Source organism: Cutaneotrichosporon oleaginosum (genome assembly GCF_008065305.1).
Source record: "Cutaneotrichosporon oleaginosum strain ATCC 20508 chromosome Unknown ATCC20508_contig02, whole genome shotgun sequence".
In the NCBI taxonomy this organism is placed as follows: domain Eukaryota; kingdom Fungi; phylum Basidiomycota; class Tremellomycetes; order Trichosporonales; family Trichosporonaceae; genus Cutaneotrichosporon; species Cutaneotrichosporon oleaginosum.
This window is the reverse complement of record NW_027072171.1, coordinates 180,393-195,626: the sequence shown is the minus strand read 5'-3', so window position 1 is coordinate 195,626 and position 15,234 is coordinate 180,393. Positions and strand designations below refer to the sequence as shown.

Genomic DNA, 15,234 nt, shown 5'->3' with positions numbered 1-15,234 from the left:
CCGATGATGTGGATGCGGAGGTCAGGAAGTTGAGGAGCCATTGTCGCTATCGGAGAGAGAGGAGAGGTAGAGGGCCAGAGGCAGTAACTGGCGAGCTTGTGGGAGACGAGAGAGAGAGCCTCGGTATATGTACGAGCTCACTGTCGATGAGAACGTGACCCGCCCACGTCCAGGTCCGGTCCGCCGGTGTCCGGATCTGCCTGGGCCGTGGGATGACGGCTGCCCCGGGGCCGGACATCTCACGCCCGCCGACCGTTCCAGTGCACGCTGCAATTGCCTGCCCAGCTGTCAGCAGACCAGATAACTCCAAGTGGCCGCCATGTTCCGCGGCTCGAGCGGAATCATGCTGACATGTGATGCGCGATACATGGAATTGCTTGCAGCATGTACTGTAGCAGAGATGGAGATGGATGTAGAGCTGGTGCGGTGACGTTGCGGAGTGCGGCATCTTGAACTGATAAGCCGCTCCTCCGGCCCCGGGGCGATTTTCCCGATCTCACCGCACAGACAGAAGACTTGTCGACATGGACACATGCATTGGCGCGATATCCTCGACGCTGCATTCACGGATGAAGCACGGATGTTGCTGCCTCTCGTTTAAGCAAGTTTCTGTGAATTCTGGCATACATGCGCGTGCAGGTGATGATCAGAGACCCGCGGGACGATCGGTGAGATGTCCGGGGCGTTGTTGACATGATGTCAGCTTTGATCCTCTGGAAGAGTAGAGAGTGGCCGCGTTGACATGTGCAGGCTTGCATGTGTTGTGCGAGCAGCGCATCAGCTCAGCATACTCCTCTCGTAAGGTTCTGTGCACTATTGTAGATTGCATGCAGTTCGCATTCGAGAGTAACAACATGTCTCCGCGCTCCAAGCTCCCACCCAACGCCCATCGCTATAGCTTAGTGGAAGAGCGCGGGGCTCATATCATGACACCCCGAGGTCGGTTGATCGAGACAACCTGGCGATAGGAGCTGCTTGCTGCAGCTGAACTGTACTTTTGCAGCGTGAGCAGGGGTGTGCACAGGCCGCGTCGCGCGCTTGAACCCCCGTCTCCTCCCAGTGCAGGCCGTTCGCGGATAGATGTCACTTGATGCTGCACCAGCGACCTAGTCACATTGACGTCCACTATTCATCTCCTCTACAGTCCAAACACTTGCAGCGGCATGGCCTCTGCCGCCTTACCCGGCACCTCAATGCTGCGGGTCTGTGTGAACCCGCGCAGACCCTCGGCGCCGTTGAACCGACCCCAGCCCGAGCTCTTCCATCCGCCGTGGGGGACGAGGGGCGCGTCGGCGGGCGTCGGTGAGTTGATGTGCACCGCGCCAGCCTCGATGCGCCGCGCAACAGCCTCGGCACGCACGAGGTCGCGTCCCCACACCGACGCTGAGAGGCCGTACTCGCTCGCGTTGGCGATGCGGACCATCTCGTCGATCATCGCGTCCTCCGACGCATCGGGGATGCGCACGAGCACGCACACCGGCCCAAAGCTCTCTTCAGCGTGCAGCCGCATGCCGGGGTCCACGGGCCCGAGGATGAGGGGGTGGACGTGGGCGCCTTCGCCCTCGGCCCGGGCGGACGCAAGGATGTCTGCGGCGCCCTTCTCCGTCGCGTCCTGCACGAGAGAGCGGACGCGCGCCGCCGACGCGCGCGTAAACAGCGCGCGGGGCGGGCCGCGCACGCCCTCCCACGCCTTTTGGAGGGCGGCGACGAGCGCGTCATACTTCGACTCGGGGACGAGCACGCGCTCGCTGGACATACACACCTGCCCGGCATTCATGAAGGCGCCGAAAATGACTCGCGTCAGCGCCGTTTCTCGGGGACATACTGTGGTTGGCGGCGACGTCAATGTCCGCGTCCGGGAGAATTAGGACAGGCGCTTTGCCGCCCAGCTCCATGAGCGTGGGCTTGAGGTGCTGGCCCGCGAGCGAGGCGATGATGGCGCCGACGCGCGTCGAGCCCGTGAAGTTTACGTGGCGGACACGGGGGTCCGCGACGAGCGCGGGCGTGAGCGCGCCCGCGTCCTCCGTCGCGACGTGTACGACGTTGAGCGCGCCGGCCGGGAGGCCGGCGGCGCGCAGCAGCTCGCCCCACAGCGCTTGGCTGCGCGGCACTTGCTCGCTGCTCTTCAGCACGACCGTGTTGCCCGCCAGCAGCGGGGTGACGACCGCGCGCGCCGTCAGCAGCGCGACGGCGTTCCATGCTGCGATGGCCAGACAGACACCGTACGGCTCCCGGCTGATCTTGTATGTCGCTGACGTCAGCGCTGTCGCGTTGCCTGTGTGCGCATACAGCCATGGAAGTCGACGCTGTCCTCCTTCAGTGCGTCGGGGGCGGCGTTGACGAGCGCCTCGAGGAAGTGTGGGACGGCGCCGACCTGTTCCGTCGCCCACCAGTCGCCGCAGCTCGTCTCGGATACGTTGGCGGAGATGAGGCGCTGCGCCCACCCGCTGTCCGCGTCTTTGAGGAGCGCCGCCGCGCGCGAGAACACCGCTTGCCGCTCACGCAACGGCGTATCCCGCCAGCCTGGGAGGGCGGCCGCTGTCGCGTCCACGGCAGCAAAGAGGTCGGAGGCCGTGGACCGCTGCACGGCATGCACTCGCTGGCCGGTGCCGGGGTGCACTACGTCAAATGTCGCGGCCGGCGCTTGGGTGGTCGAGCCGATGAGGTTCGTGACGATGGCTGTCATTCTTGGAGAGGAGTATGATATCGCTCTGCGGGGTAGAGAGGGGAAACTGCGCGCTGCGCGCGCCTTTATAGTTGTCAGCATGTTAGTGGCCCCGGCGGAGAGGAGGAGAGAGATGGTGTAACTTGAATTGTCCGCAGCCTCGGTTGTGTCAATTCGGTCAATATCATTTCACGATGCGGCGACTAACTTGGTGACTACCATGACAAACCACCACATGCTCACTTGTCCACATGATCCCAAGGACCGCCGGCGCCACGATTCCATGGACCACCGGCGCCGAAGAGATACGCAGGCGCCTTGTGTTGATGAGACGCAGCTGACAGCGACAATCCAAACCCTGCATCGCATCACCTGCTACTTTGACAACTTCCACTCTACGTACGCTACGTCTAGTGTCTAGAGACTCTAGTGGCCCAGTCCAGCGCTGATCTCGAGGATCTCGCCCGTGATCGAGCCGTTCTCCATGAGCATGACTGGAGTGAGTATGGTTTGTGCTGTTGGCGGGGCCACTCCCGACCTCCCACCCCCAGTATCCCACCCTGCTCTCCCCCCCCCCACATCACCCCGAGCACACTCACTGTAAGCCGCAGCCACGTCCGGCACATCCGACACCTTCTTGAGCAGAGCCGCGTCGGTCGACATCTTGACCTGCGCCTCGGAGAAGCCTGCCGCCCACTCGGTGAGCATGAGGCCCGGGGCGATGGCGTTGACGCGGACGTCGGGTGCGAGGGACTTGGCCATGCCCTTGGTGAGGTGGATCAGGCCGGCCTTGGAGACGGCTGTGGTGAGCGGTATCATGTGTCGACGCACAGTATGCCTGCCATTAGCTCCGCTACATATCAGCCCTCGCGCGCACTCACCATGCTCGAGCCGTTCGTGTACAGCCCGGCAATCGACGCCGAGACGACAAAGCTGCCCTTGTTCGCGCGCAGCTCCTTCTCAGCGGCCTGCATCACCCAGAGGTGCGACATGACATTGGCCGTGTAGATCTTCATCCAGTCGTCGTCCGAGACGGACTTGAGATCGGCCCACGACGCGAACTTGGTCGTGCCCTGGTTGGAGACGACGGCGTCGAGCCCGCCGAGCGCCTTGATCGCCTCCGCGACGATGGCATCGCATCCGTCGTGTGTGAATGCGTCGCCTTGAATCACAACGTGGCCCGAGCCGGGGAGGGACTTGCACAGCTCCTCCGCGCGGTCTTTGGACGCCGCGTAGTTGATCGCGACGATAGCCCCGCGCTCCGCGGACTGCTTGACGATCTCGGCGCCTGGCGTCGGCGCAGAAACGGGGAGGACTCACCAAGACCGCGCGAGCCGGCGACGACGAGGACACGCTTTCCCTTGAGAGACGGCATTGCAGATAAGAGTGAGGAGAGCGGGGATGCGCGCAGTTGGAGTTGAGGTTGGTTGATGATGGTGTTGGTGACTCGGGGTGGTGGGCACGCTTGGGGCACCGGTTAGGGCGGGTTGCCGGCTTGGACCGGCCCTCGCCGCAACATTCCGCGACTTTGTGTCTTTGAGAGCGAACTCAAGTCGCAAGTCGCGAGGTCGCGAGTTCGGGGATCGAGCATTGAGCTCAACGCGTGGAAACGTCTATTCACCTGAGACATGTACAGCAAAGACGCGTGGCCCCACCATGGGGAGTGCGGGGTCGAGTGACTACCTGCGGCCATCTTCTGACCGCGACGCCGAGGACAATGGACATCCGTCGTGGACGGATCGTGGTGCGATTAGTGCAAGGAGGCCTGTGTAGGAATACGTGTGTCGCGCTCTGTTCGTCCGATACATAAGATGCCCCAAAGGCTGCCGTGCGTACTTGTTCTCTAGATTCACCCATCCCCCGCGCAATGAAGTGAAGAAAGACACTAGCGGACACCACCATACCCCGGTGTCGACAATGTCTCACTCCGGCCCTCGCCTTCCGAACGACACTTGCGTGCTCCGGGTGCCGCTGACTCACGATACTGGATAGCCAGACAGTGTGGAGCAGCTAGCAGGTCAGCAAGGTTGTGCAGCGGCAGCCGCATGGGTGTCTTCGCCATACACTCAGGCAACTCCTCTCCTCCATCCACTTACCACGACTGCAACATGACTTGTTCAGTCCATCGCTTGGGTCGAGACGAATGCCTTGAAGACACCGCAATGCGGAGTTTGCCGAGGCTGTAAAGCTGGTCGTTCCACTGGTCCCGCGCGCCCTCGCGGCCCGTCTGATTCTGGAATCCGAGATCTGCGGAGGGTTTCCGCTTGATTTCTCAGCCCACCATCACGACCTGCTCGATGATATTGCAGCGCGCTATACGCGTTGGTCATTGGGCCGTGGGCGCGGGTAAAGGACCAGGTCTGAGAGGAGAGTGGGCGGACGGAGTGGGTGGGGGAGCAGACCATGGCCGGGGCCGAGATGTCCGAAGATTGCAGGCGGCCCTAGCGGGTTTCAAGTCACCGCTTCACGATTCGGCGACTGCTCTGTCAGTGTCGCGGGTACGAGTCGGGATGCTGCGGGATGCATGCATGCATGCATGATGAGGGCGGGGTAGACGGCATGTCGATGTAGAAGAGGTGAAGCCCCGTGGGCGTGAGTGGAGGGAAGAGAGAGAGAGAGTGGAATGGAAAGAGGAGGAAGGCCGTGTTCGGCTACTCCGCACTTGGTCCTCCTCCTCCTCCTCCTCATCATCCTCCTCCTCGTCCATCCTCCATTAATCTTTCTTCTTGTCATCATCATCCTCCTCCTCTCCCTCCTCCCTCTCCTCCCTCTCCCCCACTCCCTCCTCCTCCTCTCTCCCCCCTCCCCACCGCCCCCGTCATGAGCAGCAACGGTGACCGTCCACCCTCCGTCTTTCCTGTACGTCTTCCGCCCCTCCTCCTGCCCATCGACACTCAACATGCTCGGCACACGACGCATTCCAACACTTGCTGACGACAGGAAATCACCCCGTTCTCCTTCACACAGGGGTCATCGTAAGTTTATGATGGATGGCGCTTGGAAGGGCGGCGGTGGTGCTCGAGGCTCTGGGCGCATCCAAGTGACGCCGGCGATCGGGCCGCCGCCGCCGCGAAATCGATCACACCTTACATCCTCACCCACAATCCCCGTATCCGAGCGCCACCGTCCACTCGACTTATTCCGCCCGCTCCGCTGCTCACATCAGTGCACTGCGGAAAGCAAAGGCCGTCCAGAACTGCAGTGGTGAGTCACTTGACCCTCAGCTTGCGGCGCTGACGTATTAGCATGCCGGAGGCGCAAAACAAAGTGTGATCGGCTGTGGTGAGTCTCACGTCCTGTCAGAGTTGACCAGTGACTAACACCCAGGCCATGTACACCTTGTAAAGAGTGAGCTCATTAGCGGACGGCTGGACCTGACATCAGCCGAGGCGAGGCCAACCTCTGCGAGCAATACATCAAGGAGCCGAACGACAAGCCAACGTAAGTCGCTCTTATTTCTCCCGCTGACTGGAAGGGGGTACACTCACGTACTTGACACGTCAATACTCGCGAACCGTGTGGCACAGCTCGAAGCGGTGCTCTCGCGATTGCTTACGCGAGTCGACTCGCTGGACGTGTACAACGACCTGCTGAACGAATGGAAGGACCCGCTGCCAGCATTCAAGCCTAAGGATCAGGAGGAGCGCGACGCTGCTGAGAGGGAAAAGAGCGAGAAGCTTGAAATGGACAGGGAACGGCCCACGAAGCGGCGCGACTCTGGTGCTACGGACGCGTCGCGGCAAGTGTCAGCAGCAATGGTAGCCATTGCTCCACCAGCGACGCCAGGCATGCTGGGTATCACACCACAGCGATTCGCGCCACCCAACGTCAGCATCGACACCGGCAGCAGCGGCGCCGGGTTGAGTTCGACAATCTCGCCCACCGCGTTCGGGCAACAGCAGGGGATGGAAAGCATGTCAATGGAAATGAGCTACCTCGGCGCAGGGAGTGCCGAGCCGGGCCCCTCGAATTGGCTCGAGTTTGGCAACAAGCCCACGCCACCGATCGGCCAGTTCTTCCGCGACGAGCAGCGAGAGTTCGAACCGGCCAGCAAGGCGCCGAGTGCACATGAGCACGACGCCGCGCTCGCGCTGGAAGGCATGGCGCTCGGCCGTGAGCTGCTTTCCGACGTTATCCGCGCGAGCCAACCACGCGGGGCTGACGATAACGACGAGCCGACCCCCGGATCACCACTCACTTTCACTAGCTTCATTCACCACAAGCGCAACTTCAAGCTTGAGGGCGAGCTAAAGCGCTTTACTGAGGCGGCTGAGCTGCCCTCCATAATATTTGGCAAGTACATTATCAACCACTTTCTTGAGAATGTCGACTTTCGCTGGCGCTGCCTGCACCGTCCGACTTTCGAGGCACAGTATGCGGCACTTTCGAGTAGGCTGAGGTCCAAAAGCGTCGAGTTCTACCGTGACGAGCTCAGCTCTCTCGCGCTGTACGCATCGTGCCTCGCAGTCGGCATACATTTCCTCGACGAGGACGGATATCGCGATCTCAATCTGAACGAGGAACAGGCTGAGAACCTTGCAGCCAAGTGCTGGAAGGTATCTTACGCCGCTCTTGAGGAGAGCGACTGGATGCAGGTGCACGACATTCGGTCCTGCCAGGCTATAATGTGAGAATTATAGGACGGGCATAACTGACAACAGCATCGCCGGAATCTATTTGTCTAGCGCGCGCCGCGCTAACCAACACTGGACGCTGCTGGGGAGCGCGACCAAGGTCGCGATGGCACTGGGGCTTGCGAGCGTGCCAGACGAAGGAAAGATCATCAGCGGCGAGATCAAGCGCATTCCCACACGCTGGCGCAACACTGTCGACCGCGAGGTGGCACGCCGCGTATGGTACTGCCTGCTCGAGCTCGACCAGCTCTTTGCGATCGAGTACGGCTTCTTGTATCTGATCTCGCCTGAGATTAGCCAGACGACGGAGCCGGCGAATATCAACGACGTCGACATCAAGCCCGACCAGCCCGTGCATTCGCTGCCACGGGACACATATACGGTAAGCGAGGAAGGAGGCGGCGCTAACAGCAGGACATGTCGTACTTCCTGCAGCGGCTGCAGCTGTTCTACCCGTTCCAAGGCGTTGTCCAGAAGGCTAGACGCGTCGGGCGCATGCGGTACAACTTTGTCATTGAGTGAGGCACGTCGTGGTGCAGGTGGGAGGGAGGGCTCGAGCTGACTCCAGGGCGAACGAGGAGCTGCAGCGTGCGATTGCGAATACGCCGCCATTCTTCCGAGAGACCGATACAGGGACAGAACACCTCGTCGACGCCTCGCAGCTGTATAAGCTGAAGCGTGAGAGCATTGCTCTGAGTGAAGGCGCCGATCTCCGCTTGATGCGCCTGCACCGATACTACTTCTCAGAGGCGTGTCACAACCCGTGAGTATACTCAAGTCACCAGGCATCTGACAGTAGTCGCTACCTCCTTTCGAAGCAGACGTGCCTTCAGTGCGCACGCCGTATCCTTGGGGAACGCACGCCACGGCTCACAAACGTACACTACTGGGGCCACACATACTGCATCTTCGCCGCGACGATGGTGATGATCATTTACCTCTCATACGCGCTCCCGCAAGAGTTGGAGGAGACGAAGGCACGTGCCGAGAGCGGTATTGCACAGCTGCGCTCACTGTCGCGCAAGCGCCGCACGGACTTGGGCGAGAGCGCCGACGTGCTCACCTCGCTCATGAATGTGCAGCTGGAGCGGCGCGCGGACGCGCCGTCCACGGACCTGAAACGCAACTTCTCCGAGGTCGAGGGCAACGAGTGGGAGGGCTGGCTGCCGCCCGATCTTGTGGCGCTCGCACGCATGAACCCCGGGTTTATGGAGATGCCGACGGACCACAACGTGCAGGCTGGGTCAGGAGACGCGGGGCTGTTGTTCGACAACATCCTGGACGATCTCAGCTACAACCAGTCCAACTTTATCCTTATGTAGCCTTGATATATTGTATAATGGGTGCATCTTCGAAACAAGTCGGATCACGTGGTCGGCCTCCACCTCCACCTCCACTTGTCCACTCTCCACTCGCCACTCGACTCTGATCTTGTTGCTTTCTTCTGCATCCTTGTCCTCCTCCTTCTTCTTTCTTGAACATGTGTCCAGCCACAAACGGCGCTCTGTCGGGCTCGTCTACCCCTCCCACTCCGTCCAACGTCTCCCCTCCAGATCTTGACACGCCCCGGCTCCCTGCACCCCACATTCTTGCACACCGTGAGCCAGACACGTCGACTTACCTTACACCAGTCACCGACGCGCACTGCCATCCAACAGACATCTTTCACCCGGACTCTACGTACGCTGCCGTCCCGCTCGGTGGCCTCGCGGCCATGGCGACCAACGAAGACCAGGGCGCTGTCATGGCGCTGTCCGAGGCGCGGGGATGGTCGACGGCGCCGGAGTCTATAACGGGGCCGAAGGTTATAGCTTGCTTTGGTGAGACAAAGTCATTCATCACTGCGTCTCCTTCCCCATCCCCCGCTCACCGCAGGCCATCACCCATGGTTCGTGCACCGGTTCAGCCTCGGCCCACCTCCTTCCAAGGAAGCGCACTACCGCGCCGTCTTCTCCCCCAAGCCCTCGCAGGAGACTCCTTTCGCCAAAGTACTCCCTCATCTCCCCGAACCCGAGGACTTCGCCCCACACCTAGCCAGAATGCGCGAGCACCTCACCGCCGTCCGCAGAGCTGGCCGCCTCGCACTTGTAGGCGAGGTCGGCCTCGACGCCTCCTGCCGAGTGCGGGTACAACGCCCAGACAGTGATGGCGGCACCTTCCTCTCCATCTTCAAAACAAACATGAGCCACCAACACGCCATCGCACGCGCGCAGCTCGAGCTCGCCGACGAGCTCGCCCTCCCCGTCTCGTGGCACTGCGTGTCTGCGTACGGCGCGACCCTCGACTTTTTCCGTGACACCTTCCCCCACCTTCGCGTCGACATCCACAGCTTGGGCGGCATGGCACCCGAGTTTCTGCGCACCATGGCGAAGTGCTGTCCGCAGGCCTACTTCTCCCCTTCACTCCTCATAACCGCTCGGGTCGGTACTGGCGCAGCCGCCGTGCGCGCCCTGCCACGAGACAGGATACTGGTCGAGAGCGACACGCACGACCTCACCCGTTGCGCAGAGCTCGTTTGGGGAGCTGTATTGTGGATAGCTGAGTGCCGCGGTTGGCGAGTGGAGGGTGACGAGGACTGGGAGATGGCCGAGGAGGACGAGTTGTTTGATGAGCGTGGCCGGATGAGACAGCCACGACCAGACGAGGTGTGGACGGTGCGCACGCTCGAGCGCAACTGGGCGCGGTTCATGGGCATTGTTGACTACTAGAGGAGTGCATGTGTGTGTGTATGTGTATGGGCAGCGTGTAGATACTGTGAACACAGAGACTTGAAGTGATTTGAAGTCTTGATGGGGAGGACAGGCGCCCGGCGCGATCTGCTGTTGCGCGGCGTGTCAATGCGGCTGGATATGCGTTCTTGCCGGCAATCACGTCTTCTCCTTGACCCCGCTCGGCAACACGGCCCCGACAACATTCCACCGCCCGTCTTTACCTCGCGCCGGGCGCGCCGCGCTGGCCTCCCAAGCCTCGTCTTCATAAAAGTGCTCGAGGGCATCTCCACCTGCGCCGCCCGCGCGCTTCTTCTCCTCCCCAAAGTCGAACATGACCTCTCCCCCCTCCGCCCCAAGCGAGGGCTGGAACGCGGCCCCCGCATCCCGCTGCGGGTGTAGGGCGAGGTACGCCCGCGCGACGCCCTCCTCGACCTTCGCGACGGCCTGGAAGCGGGCGAGCGCGCGCTGCGCCTTCCGTTCCTCCGTCTCCGTCACGTCTGCGCTGCGCCGCGTAGCCGGATCCACGATGCGGCGGGAAACGATGAGCTTCGGGCGTGTGGCCACGAGCCGGGGGTTCGCGTACAGCGCCGCGTGCGGCAAGCCGTTGAGCGCCAGAAGAGTGTGTGGCTTGCGTCAGCGAGCGCAGGAGGGACTCACGTCCGTAGCGTACGTCCGCGCGATGGAGAGCAGGGTCTCGCCGCGCCGCGGGACGTGGGTGATCTCCACGATTTCCGGCTCTGCCTCTCCTCCTTCTCCCGCGCCGGCGCCGGCGCCGGCGCCGGGGCCTGCTCCATCTCCATCTCCGGCCGCGTTCCCGCCGTCGCCCTCGCCGTCGCCCTCGCCGTCGCCCTCGTCATCGCTCTCGCCGACCAGCACGAACTGGTCTTCGTCCCCCTCAGGTGCTTTTCCGGAAGGCGGCTGTCCCGATACCTGCGTCGTCTTCATGCCCTGCGGGGCGGGCGGCTCGCGCGAGCTCGATCCGCAGCGCAGGCAGGGCACCCAGCTCGTGAGGCGGGGGGTGGCGGCCACGCAGGCCGCGCAGATGGGCGCGCCGCAGCAGGGGGGGACGAAGGCGGGCGGGGCGCGCAGGTCGGACAAGCAGGTCTGGCAGGACATGGTGTGGTAAGGAGGAGCCGTGGAAGAGGCGTGAGATGAGAGAGGTGGGATGACGGTGGCGAGGGAATAAGGTGGAGCTGCGGAGTGGAGGTCAGGAAAGCACAAGACGTGCCTGGCGGCGGAGATTGCGGATAAGAGATCGTGGATGCAATGCATGGCTCTAGATATCTCATGGCGAGCTCGGCTCCATCTTGACGAGGCCGCGCTCGGCCGCCAGACGCCGCGCTTCGCGCTGCGCGGCGCGCTCACGGTCGCCGGGCGTCTCGCCGCCGTTCAGGAACAGCTGGTCCAGCAGGCGCTCGACGTCCGGCATGACCGTGTAGCTCTTGTGCACTTCGCCGAGCACCGTCGTGGAGTGCTTCTTGCTGTCGACGTGCACAAGCTGCGTTAGGAAAGTCGAGGGCACACCGGCGTTGACCTGGGGTTAACCGTGTCCAGACCATCACACTGCCTCGAGGCGGCAAGCTGCATGCAGGCCTCCGGTGCCACCCCGCCGCTCAGCAGACTCACATTCATCACAATCGCCTGCTCGCCCTCGCCGAGCACAAGCTTGACCTTGCCGCTCTTCATCACACAGAGCGTGCCAACACGCCCCTCCGGCGGCGGCAGGAGCTTCTTGGCCTTACGCGCCGCCAGTGTTGGCTTGACCTCCTCCTTCTTCTCCTTGTCCTCTTCGGGCACCTGCTCACGACTCGTGAACCGCGGGAACATGCTCGGGAACTGGAAAGTGAATAGCTTGTCCTCGGGGTTATCCAGCCCGGGGACGAAGACGAAGTCGCCCTCCATATCCTCCTCGTACTCCTCGTCCTCGCTCTCGCTGAGGTCGAGCGCGTTGGCCGCGTCCACATCCGGCGTCTCCGACAGCGTGCTGACGCCGCTGATCTCGCGCGACATACCGGGAGCCTCGAGGCGGCGCGCCTGCGCGTCCCGGTCCTGCTCGAGGTCCGCAGCCATCATGCTGTCCCCGTGCCGCACCTCCGGCAGGTGCGGAAGCGCCGCGGACGGCGACACCGGCTCGTCCTTTATCCGCGGGGCGGCGACGCCCGACGAGAGGTGTGCTTCGCGCGCTGCGCGCGCTGCCTTCTTCCGCCGCTTCATTTCCTTCAGCTTCGCCTTGTCCGCGGCCTTCGCCTTGGCCTTGCCGCCATCCAAGTCGCGCTCGCGATACACGCTCGTCGGTGCGCTCTCGCCGAGCCCGCTCACCGCCTCGATGTCGATGACGCCGCCGCCGCGCGACGGGCCTTCCTCGTTGTCCGAGTAGACTTCGGCGCTCGTTACGTCGGCCATGAAGTTGCGGGGGGGTGGTGGCGGGATCACGCGGCGGATCACTGCTGTCAGCTCCACGCGTCAGGACACTCACCTCCAGCAGGACGGGTTCCGCCGAACGGGCCGGCTGCGACCGTCACCAGTGGCGCAGCGCCACGAGCACCGCCACGACCGCGCGGCGCGCCTCGTCCTCGCATGACGCCGACGCCACGGCCGCGCCCACCGCGCATAGCGACAGGCTCGACCTTGACTTCGGGCTCGGCGGCAGCGCGCCGAATAGGCATCTTGGGCTTGAACTTGAGGCGCGCGGGCGCCGCCGCTTCCCCTGTTGACGGGCCGGGAGTGATGGGCCGGGATGGGGGGCCAGATGGGCCGGAGCCGGAGCGCGAGGGCACCATGGGCGCCGAGGATGGGCCAGCGCGCGCTATAGCTGGCTTGATGTCGGGTGCTGATGGTGCAGGCGGATCGACATCCATAGCACTGCCCGTAAGGATCGAGTCTACCTCGCCGAGCAAGTCGGAGACGCTAGCGTCCTGCGGGACAGGGGCTGAGGGCGCGGCGGCGGCTGCCACAAGAGAGGCGCGGCTGCGGCGAGCCGGTGCGGGCGCGCGAGATGACCTGGGCTTGTCTTCCTGTCCGGACATGGTATGTTTATGGATGTTGGAGAAGTGGGTTGCAACAAGTTGCTCGCCGCCACCAAAATATGGACTGAACCGTATTTGGTCCCGTCGCTATGACGCACGGTGGAGGACGACTGGGGGGATCTATCATCTACTTCTGAGCCTTGCTTGCGACAACTCATGCGTAGCGACAGCACAGGCTGCATGCTGCAGAATACAAGAGAGTTTGCAGAAATACAGGACCGACGCCGGAGTCGACTGTTGAGCTGCGTCGACCGAGAAACCACCTGAAGCCACCAATTGAGCGGCCTCGCCTCTCATCACCCTGCCGCTTCGTACATGCAATCCATTGCCCTGATACAATGCTAGGGGTTGACAACCTTGGAGATAATCTTGAGCGCCTCCATCACCTTCTCCTCCTCCCAGTGCCCTCCGATAATCTGGAGATCGATGGGTGCGTTCTCGAACTTCTCCGGCGTATCTGGGATCAGCGCCGCTCTCGTCTTCTCTGCAACTCACATTCCTCAGCAGTCCGCTTGTCGTCCTCAGAGAGGTACTCGCGGGGCTCGTCGCGCGCGTGTTCCGGGTTCTTGGGGTCGACCTGCACGCCGGCCGGGAACACGGCGCCGGGATAGTCGACGAGGTTGTAGAACGCCGTGTACAGCCAGTACTTGGATGTGCCGAGGACGTTAGCCGGGCCAGGCATGGCGGGGAGGAGCATGACGTCGATGTTGAGGCTCTCCCAGTACTTTGCGTAGTCTTTGCGGAAGGCCTCGCGCTGGCGCACGAGCTCCATGACTTGTGTGGGCGTCTTCTCCGTCGCGCCCGTCATGACCCATTCTGTGAGTGGCAAGATGGGCTCGCCGGTCCGCGCGGCCTCGCCGCGCACACGCGCGCCCCCGTCCGTGAAGTACAGCTCCTTGAGGAGGAGCCACGCCTCCCACGTCTTGCGCGGCTGCACCTCCACGACCTCGTACCCGGCCGCCTTGAGCTTGTCGACGGCCATCCTGAGGGCTGCGCGCATGGGCGGCTGCGGCACGCACACGCCGTCATGCCATTGCACGCCGATGCGGGGCTTCGAGCCGCCCACCCACTCCACCTCCTCTGGCCGCCAGGGCATCTTGACCACGCTCGGGTCCACCTTCCACGGCTTGGCATCGAGTTGCACTTTGACGAACAGCTCCATGTCGCGCGCGCTCACGCCCATCGGCCCGATGGCGCCCACGATCGTCTCCTGGTTCGGCATGCCAGACATGTTGCCGCTCTTGGGCAGGCGAGAGGCACATGGCTTGAAGCCGTACAGCCCGCAGTTGGCACAGGGGTTGCGGATCGAGCCGCCAATGTCGGTTCCGATGCTGATGTCAGCGGATGTGGACTGGAACGTGGACTGGAACGTGGACCGTGCCGACCAGCTTTACTCACCCAAGCACCGAGCCGCCGGCAGCGATGAGCGCCGCCTCTCCTCCCGTCGACCCGCCGGGCGTCAGATCAGTGTTGAACGGGTTGAGCGTAGGGCCGAGGAACGAGTCGCACTCGAGGTGCATGATAGCCTGGGGGTTTGTGGTCTTGCAGTAGAACACGGCGCCGGCGGCGCGGAATGCCGCGGTAATGACCGCGTCCTCCGCCGACACGCCCTCAGCGCTCTCGAGGATGCCGAGGTATCCCGCCGAGATGCGGCGGCCCTTTAGTGCGACCATGTCTGGCGTTAGCCTCCTCTTCCTGCCGACCTCTCTTCTCCCCTCCTCCCCAACTCACCTTTCACCGAGATGGGAACGCCATGCAGCACGCCCACAGGCTTGCCCGTCCGCTCGAGCTCGTCGTCAAGCCACTTCGCGCGCGCAAGCGCCTCGTCCGGGAAGAAGTCCATGATGCAGTTCGTCGTCTGGTGCGCGACGGCCGCGCTCTTACAATACGCGGTGGCGACCTGCACGGCGGAGAACTTGCGTGCGGCAATGTCTGCCGCGAGCTGCGTCGCGTCGCGCGCGAGCAGCTGCACCTCATCGGGGGTGAGGATGCCCGACGTCTCCGCGACGTGCCGCACATCCTTCCCGCTCGGCTTGGTCTTGAGGCGCCACGCCTCGGGGATGGACGCGAGCACCTGCGCCTTGTATGCGTCTGCGCGGATCTTCCAGTCGTTCGCCATGGTGGGTGGGTGTTGAGAAGAGAGGGGGAGCGTTATCAAGTAGTGCAGGGGGTGGGCAAGGTCGGCCATCTCCTGTCGC

At 63.0% G+C, this 15,234-nt stretch overlaps 7 protein-coding genes across 7 annotated transcripts; 1 reads left to right on the top strand and 6 right to left on the bottom strand.

The window, feature by feature from the left end:
- Nucleotides 1–1,138: 1,138 nt before the first annotated feature.
- COLE_01759 (uncharacterized protein) lies at nt 1,139–2,686 on the bottom strand (the record flags this gene model as incomplete). The annotated part of the gene is made up of 3 exons (XM_018423898.2): nt 1,139–1,794; nt 1,826–2,251; nt 2,290–2,686. 3 exons carry the CDS (start codon nt 2,684–2,686, stop codon nt 1,139–1,141), a joined length of 1,479 nt encoding a protein of 492 aa, XP_018276874.1.
- A 405-nt stretch (nt 2,687–3,091) lies between these two features.
- COLE_01758 (uncharacterized protein) lies at nt 3,092–4,040 on the bottom strand (the record flags this gene model as incomplete). Its single annotated transcript, XM_065626167.1, has 4 exons — nt 3,092–3,159; nt 3,265–3,472; nt 3,547–3,953; nt 3,986–4,040. The coding sequence occupies 4 exons, from the start codon at nt 4,038–4,040 to the stop codon at nt 3,092–3,094; spliced, it is 738 nt and encodes a 245-aa protein (XP_065482436.1).
- Nucleotides 4,041–4,282: 242 nt separating this feature from the next.
- On the bottom strand, nt 4,283–4,567 carry COLE_01757 (uncharacterized protein; the record flags this gene model as incomplete). Its single annotated transcript, XM_018419583.2, has 1 exon — nt 4,283–4,567. The coding sequence occupies one exon, from the start codon at nt 4,565–4,567 to the stop codon at nt 4,283–4,285; it is 285 nt and encodes a 94-aa protein (XP_018276872.1).
- Nucleotides 4,568–8,779: 4,212 nt separating this feature from the next.
- Nucleotides 8,780–10,007, top strand: COLE_01756 (uncharacterized protein; the record flags this gene model as incomplete). The annotated part of the gene is made up of 3 exons (XM_018423896.2): nt 8,780–8,897; nt 8,931–9,119; nt 9,175–10,007. The coding sequence occupies 3 exons, from the start codon at nt 8,780–8,782 to the stop codon at nt 10,005–10,007; spliced, it is 1,140 nt and encodes a 379-aa protein (XP_018276870.1).
- Nucleotides 10,008–10,166: 159 nt separating this feature from the next.
- On the bottom strand, nt 10,167–11,126 carry COLE_01755 (uncharacterized protein; the record flags this gene model as incomplete). The annotated part of the gene is made up of 2 exons (XM_018425523.1): nt 10,167–10,637; nt 10,668–11,126. 2 exons carry the CDS (start codon nt 11,124–11,126, stop codon nt 10,167–10,169), a joined length of 930 nt encoding a protein of 309 aa, XP_018276869.1.
- Nucleotides 11,127–11,295: 169 nt separating this feature from the next.
- Nucleotides 11,296–12,790, bottom strand: COLE_01754 (uncharacterized protein; the record flags this gene model as incomplete). Its single annotated transcript, XM_018425012.1, has 3 exons — nt 11,296–11,544; nt 11,637–12,454; nt 12,487–12,790. The coding sequence occupies 3 exons, from the start codon at nt 12,788–12,790 to the stop codon at nt 11,296–11,298; spliced, it is 1,371 nt and encodes a 456-aa protein (XP_018276868.1).
- Nucleotides 12,791–13,377: 587 nt separating this feature from the next.
- On the bottom strand, nt 13,378–15,155 carry COLE_01753 (uncharacterized protein; the record flags this gene model as incomplete). The annotated part of the gene is made up of 4 exons (XM_018423895.2): nt 13,378–13,493; nt 13,532–14,367; nt 14,435–14,711; nt 14,768–15,155. The coding sequence occupies 4 exons, from the start codon at nt 15,153–15,155 to the stop codon at nt 13,378–13,380; spliced, it is 1,617 nt and encodes a 538-aa protein (XP_018276867.1).
- Between the last annotated feature and the right edge of the window lie 79 nt (nt 15,156–15,234).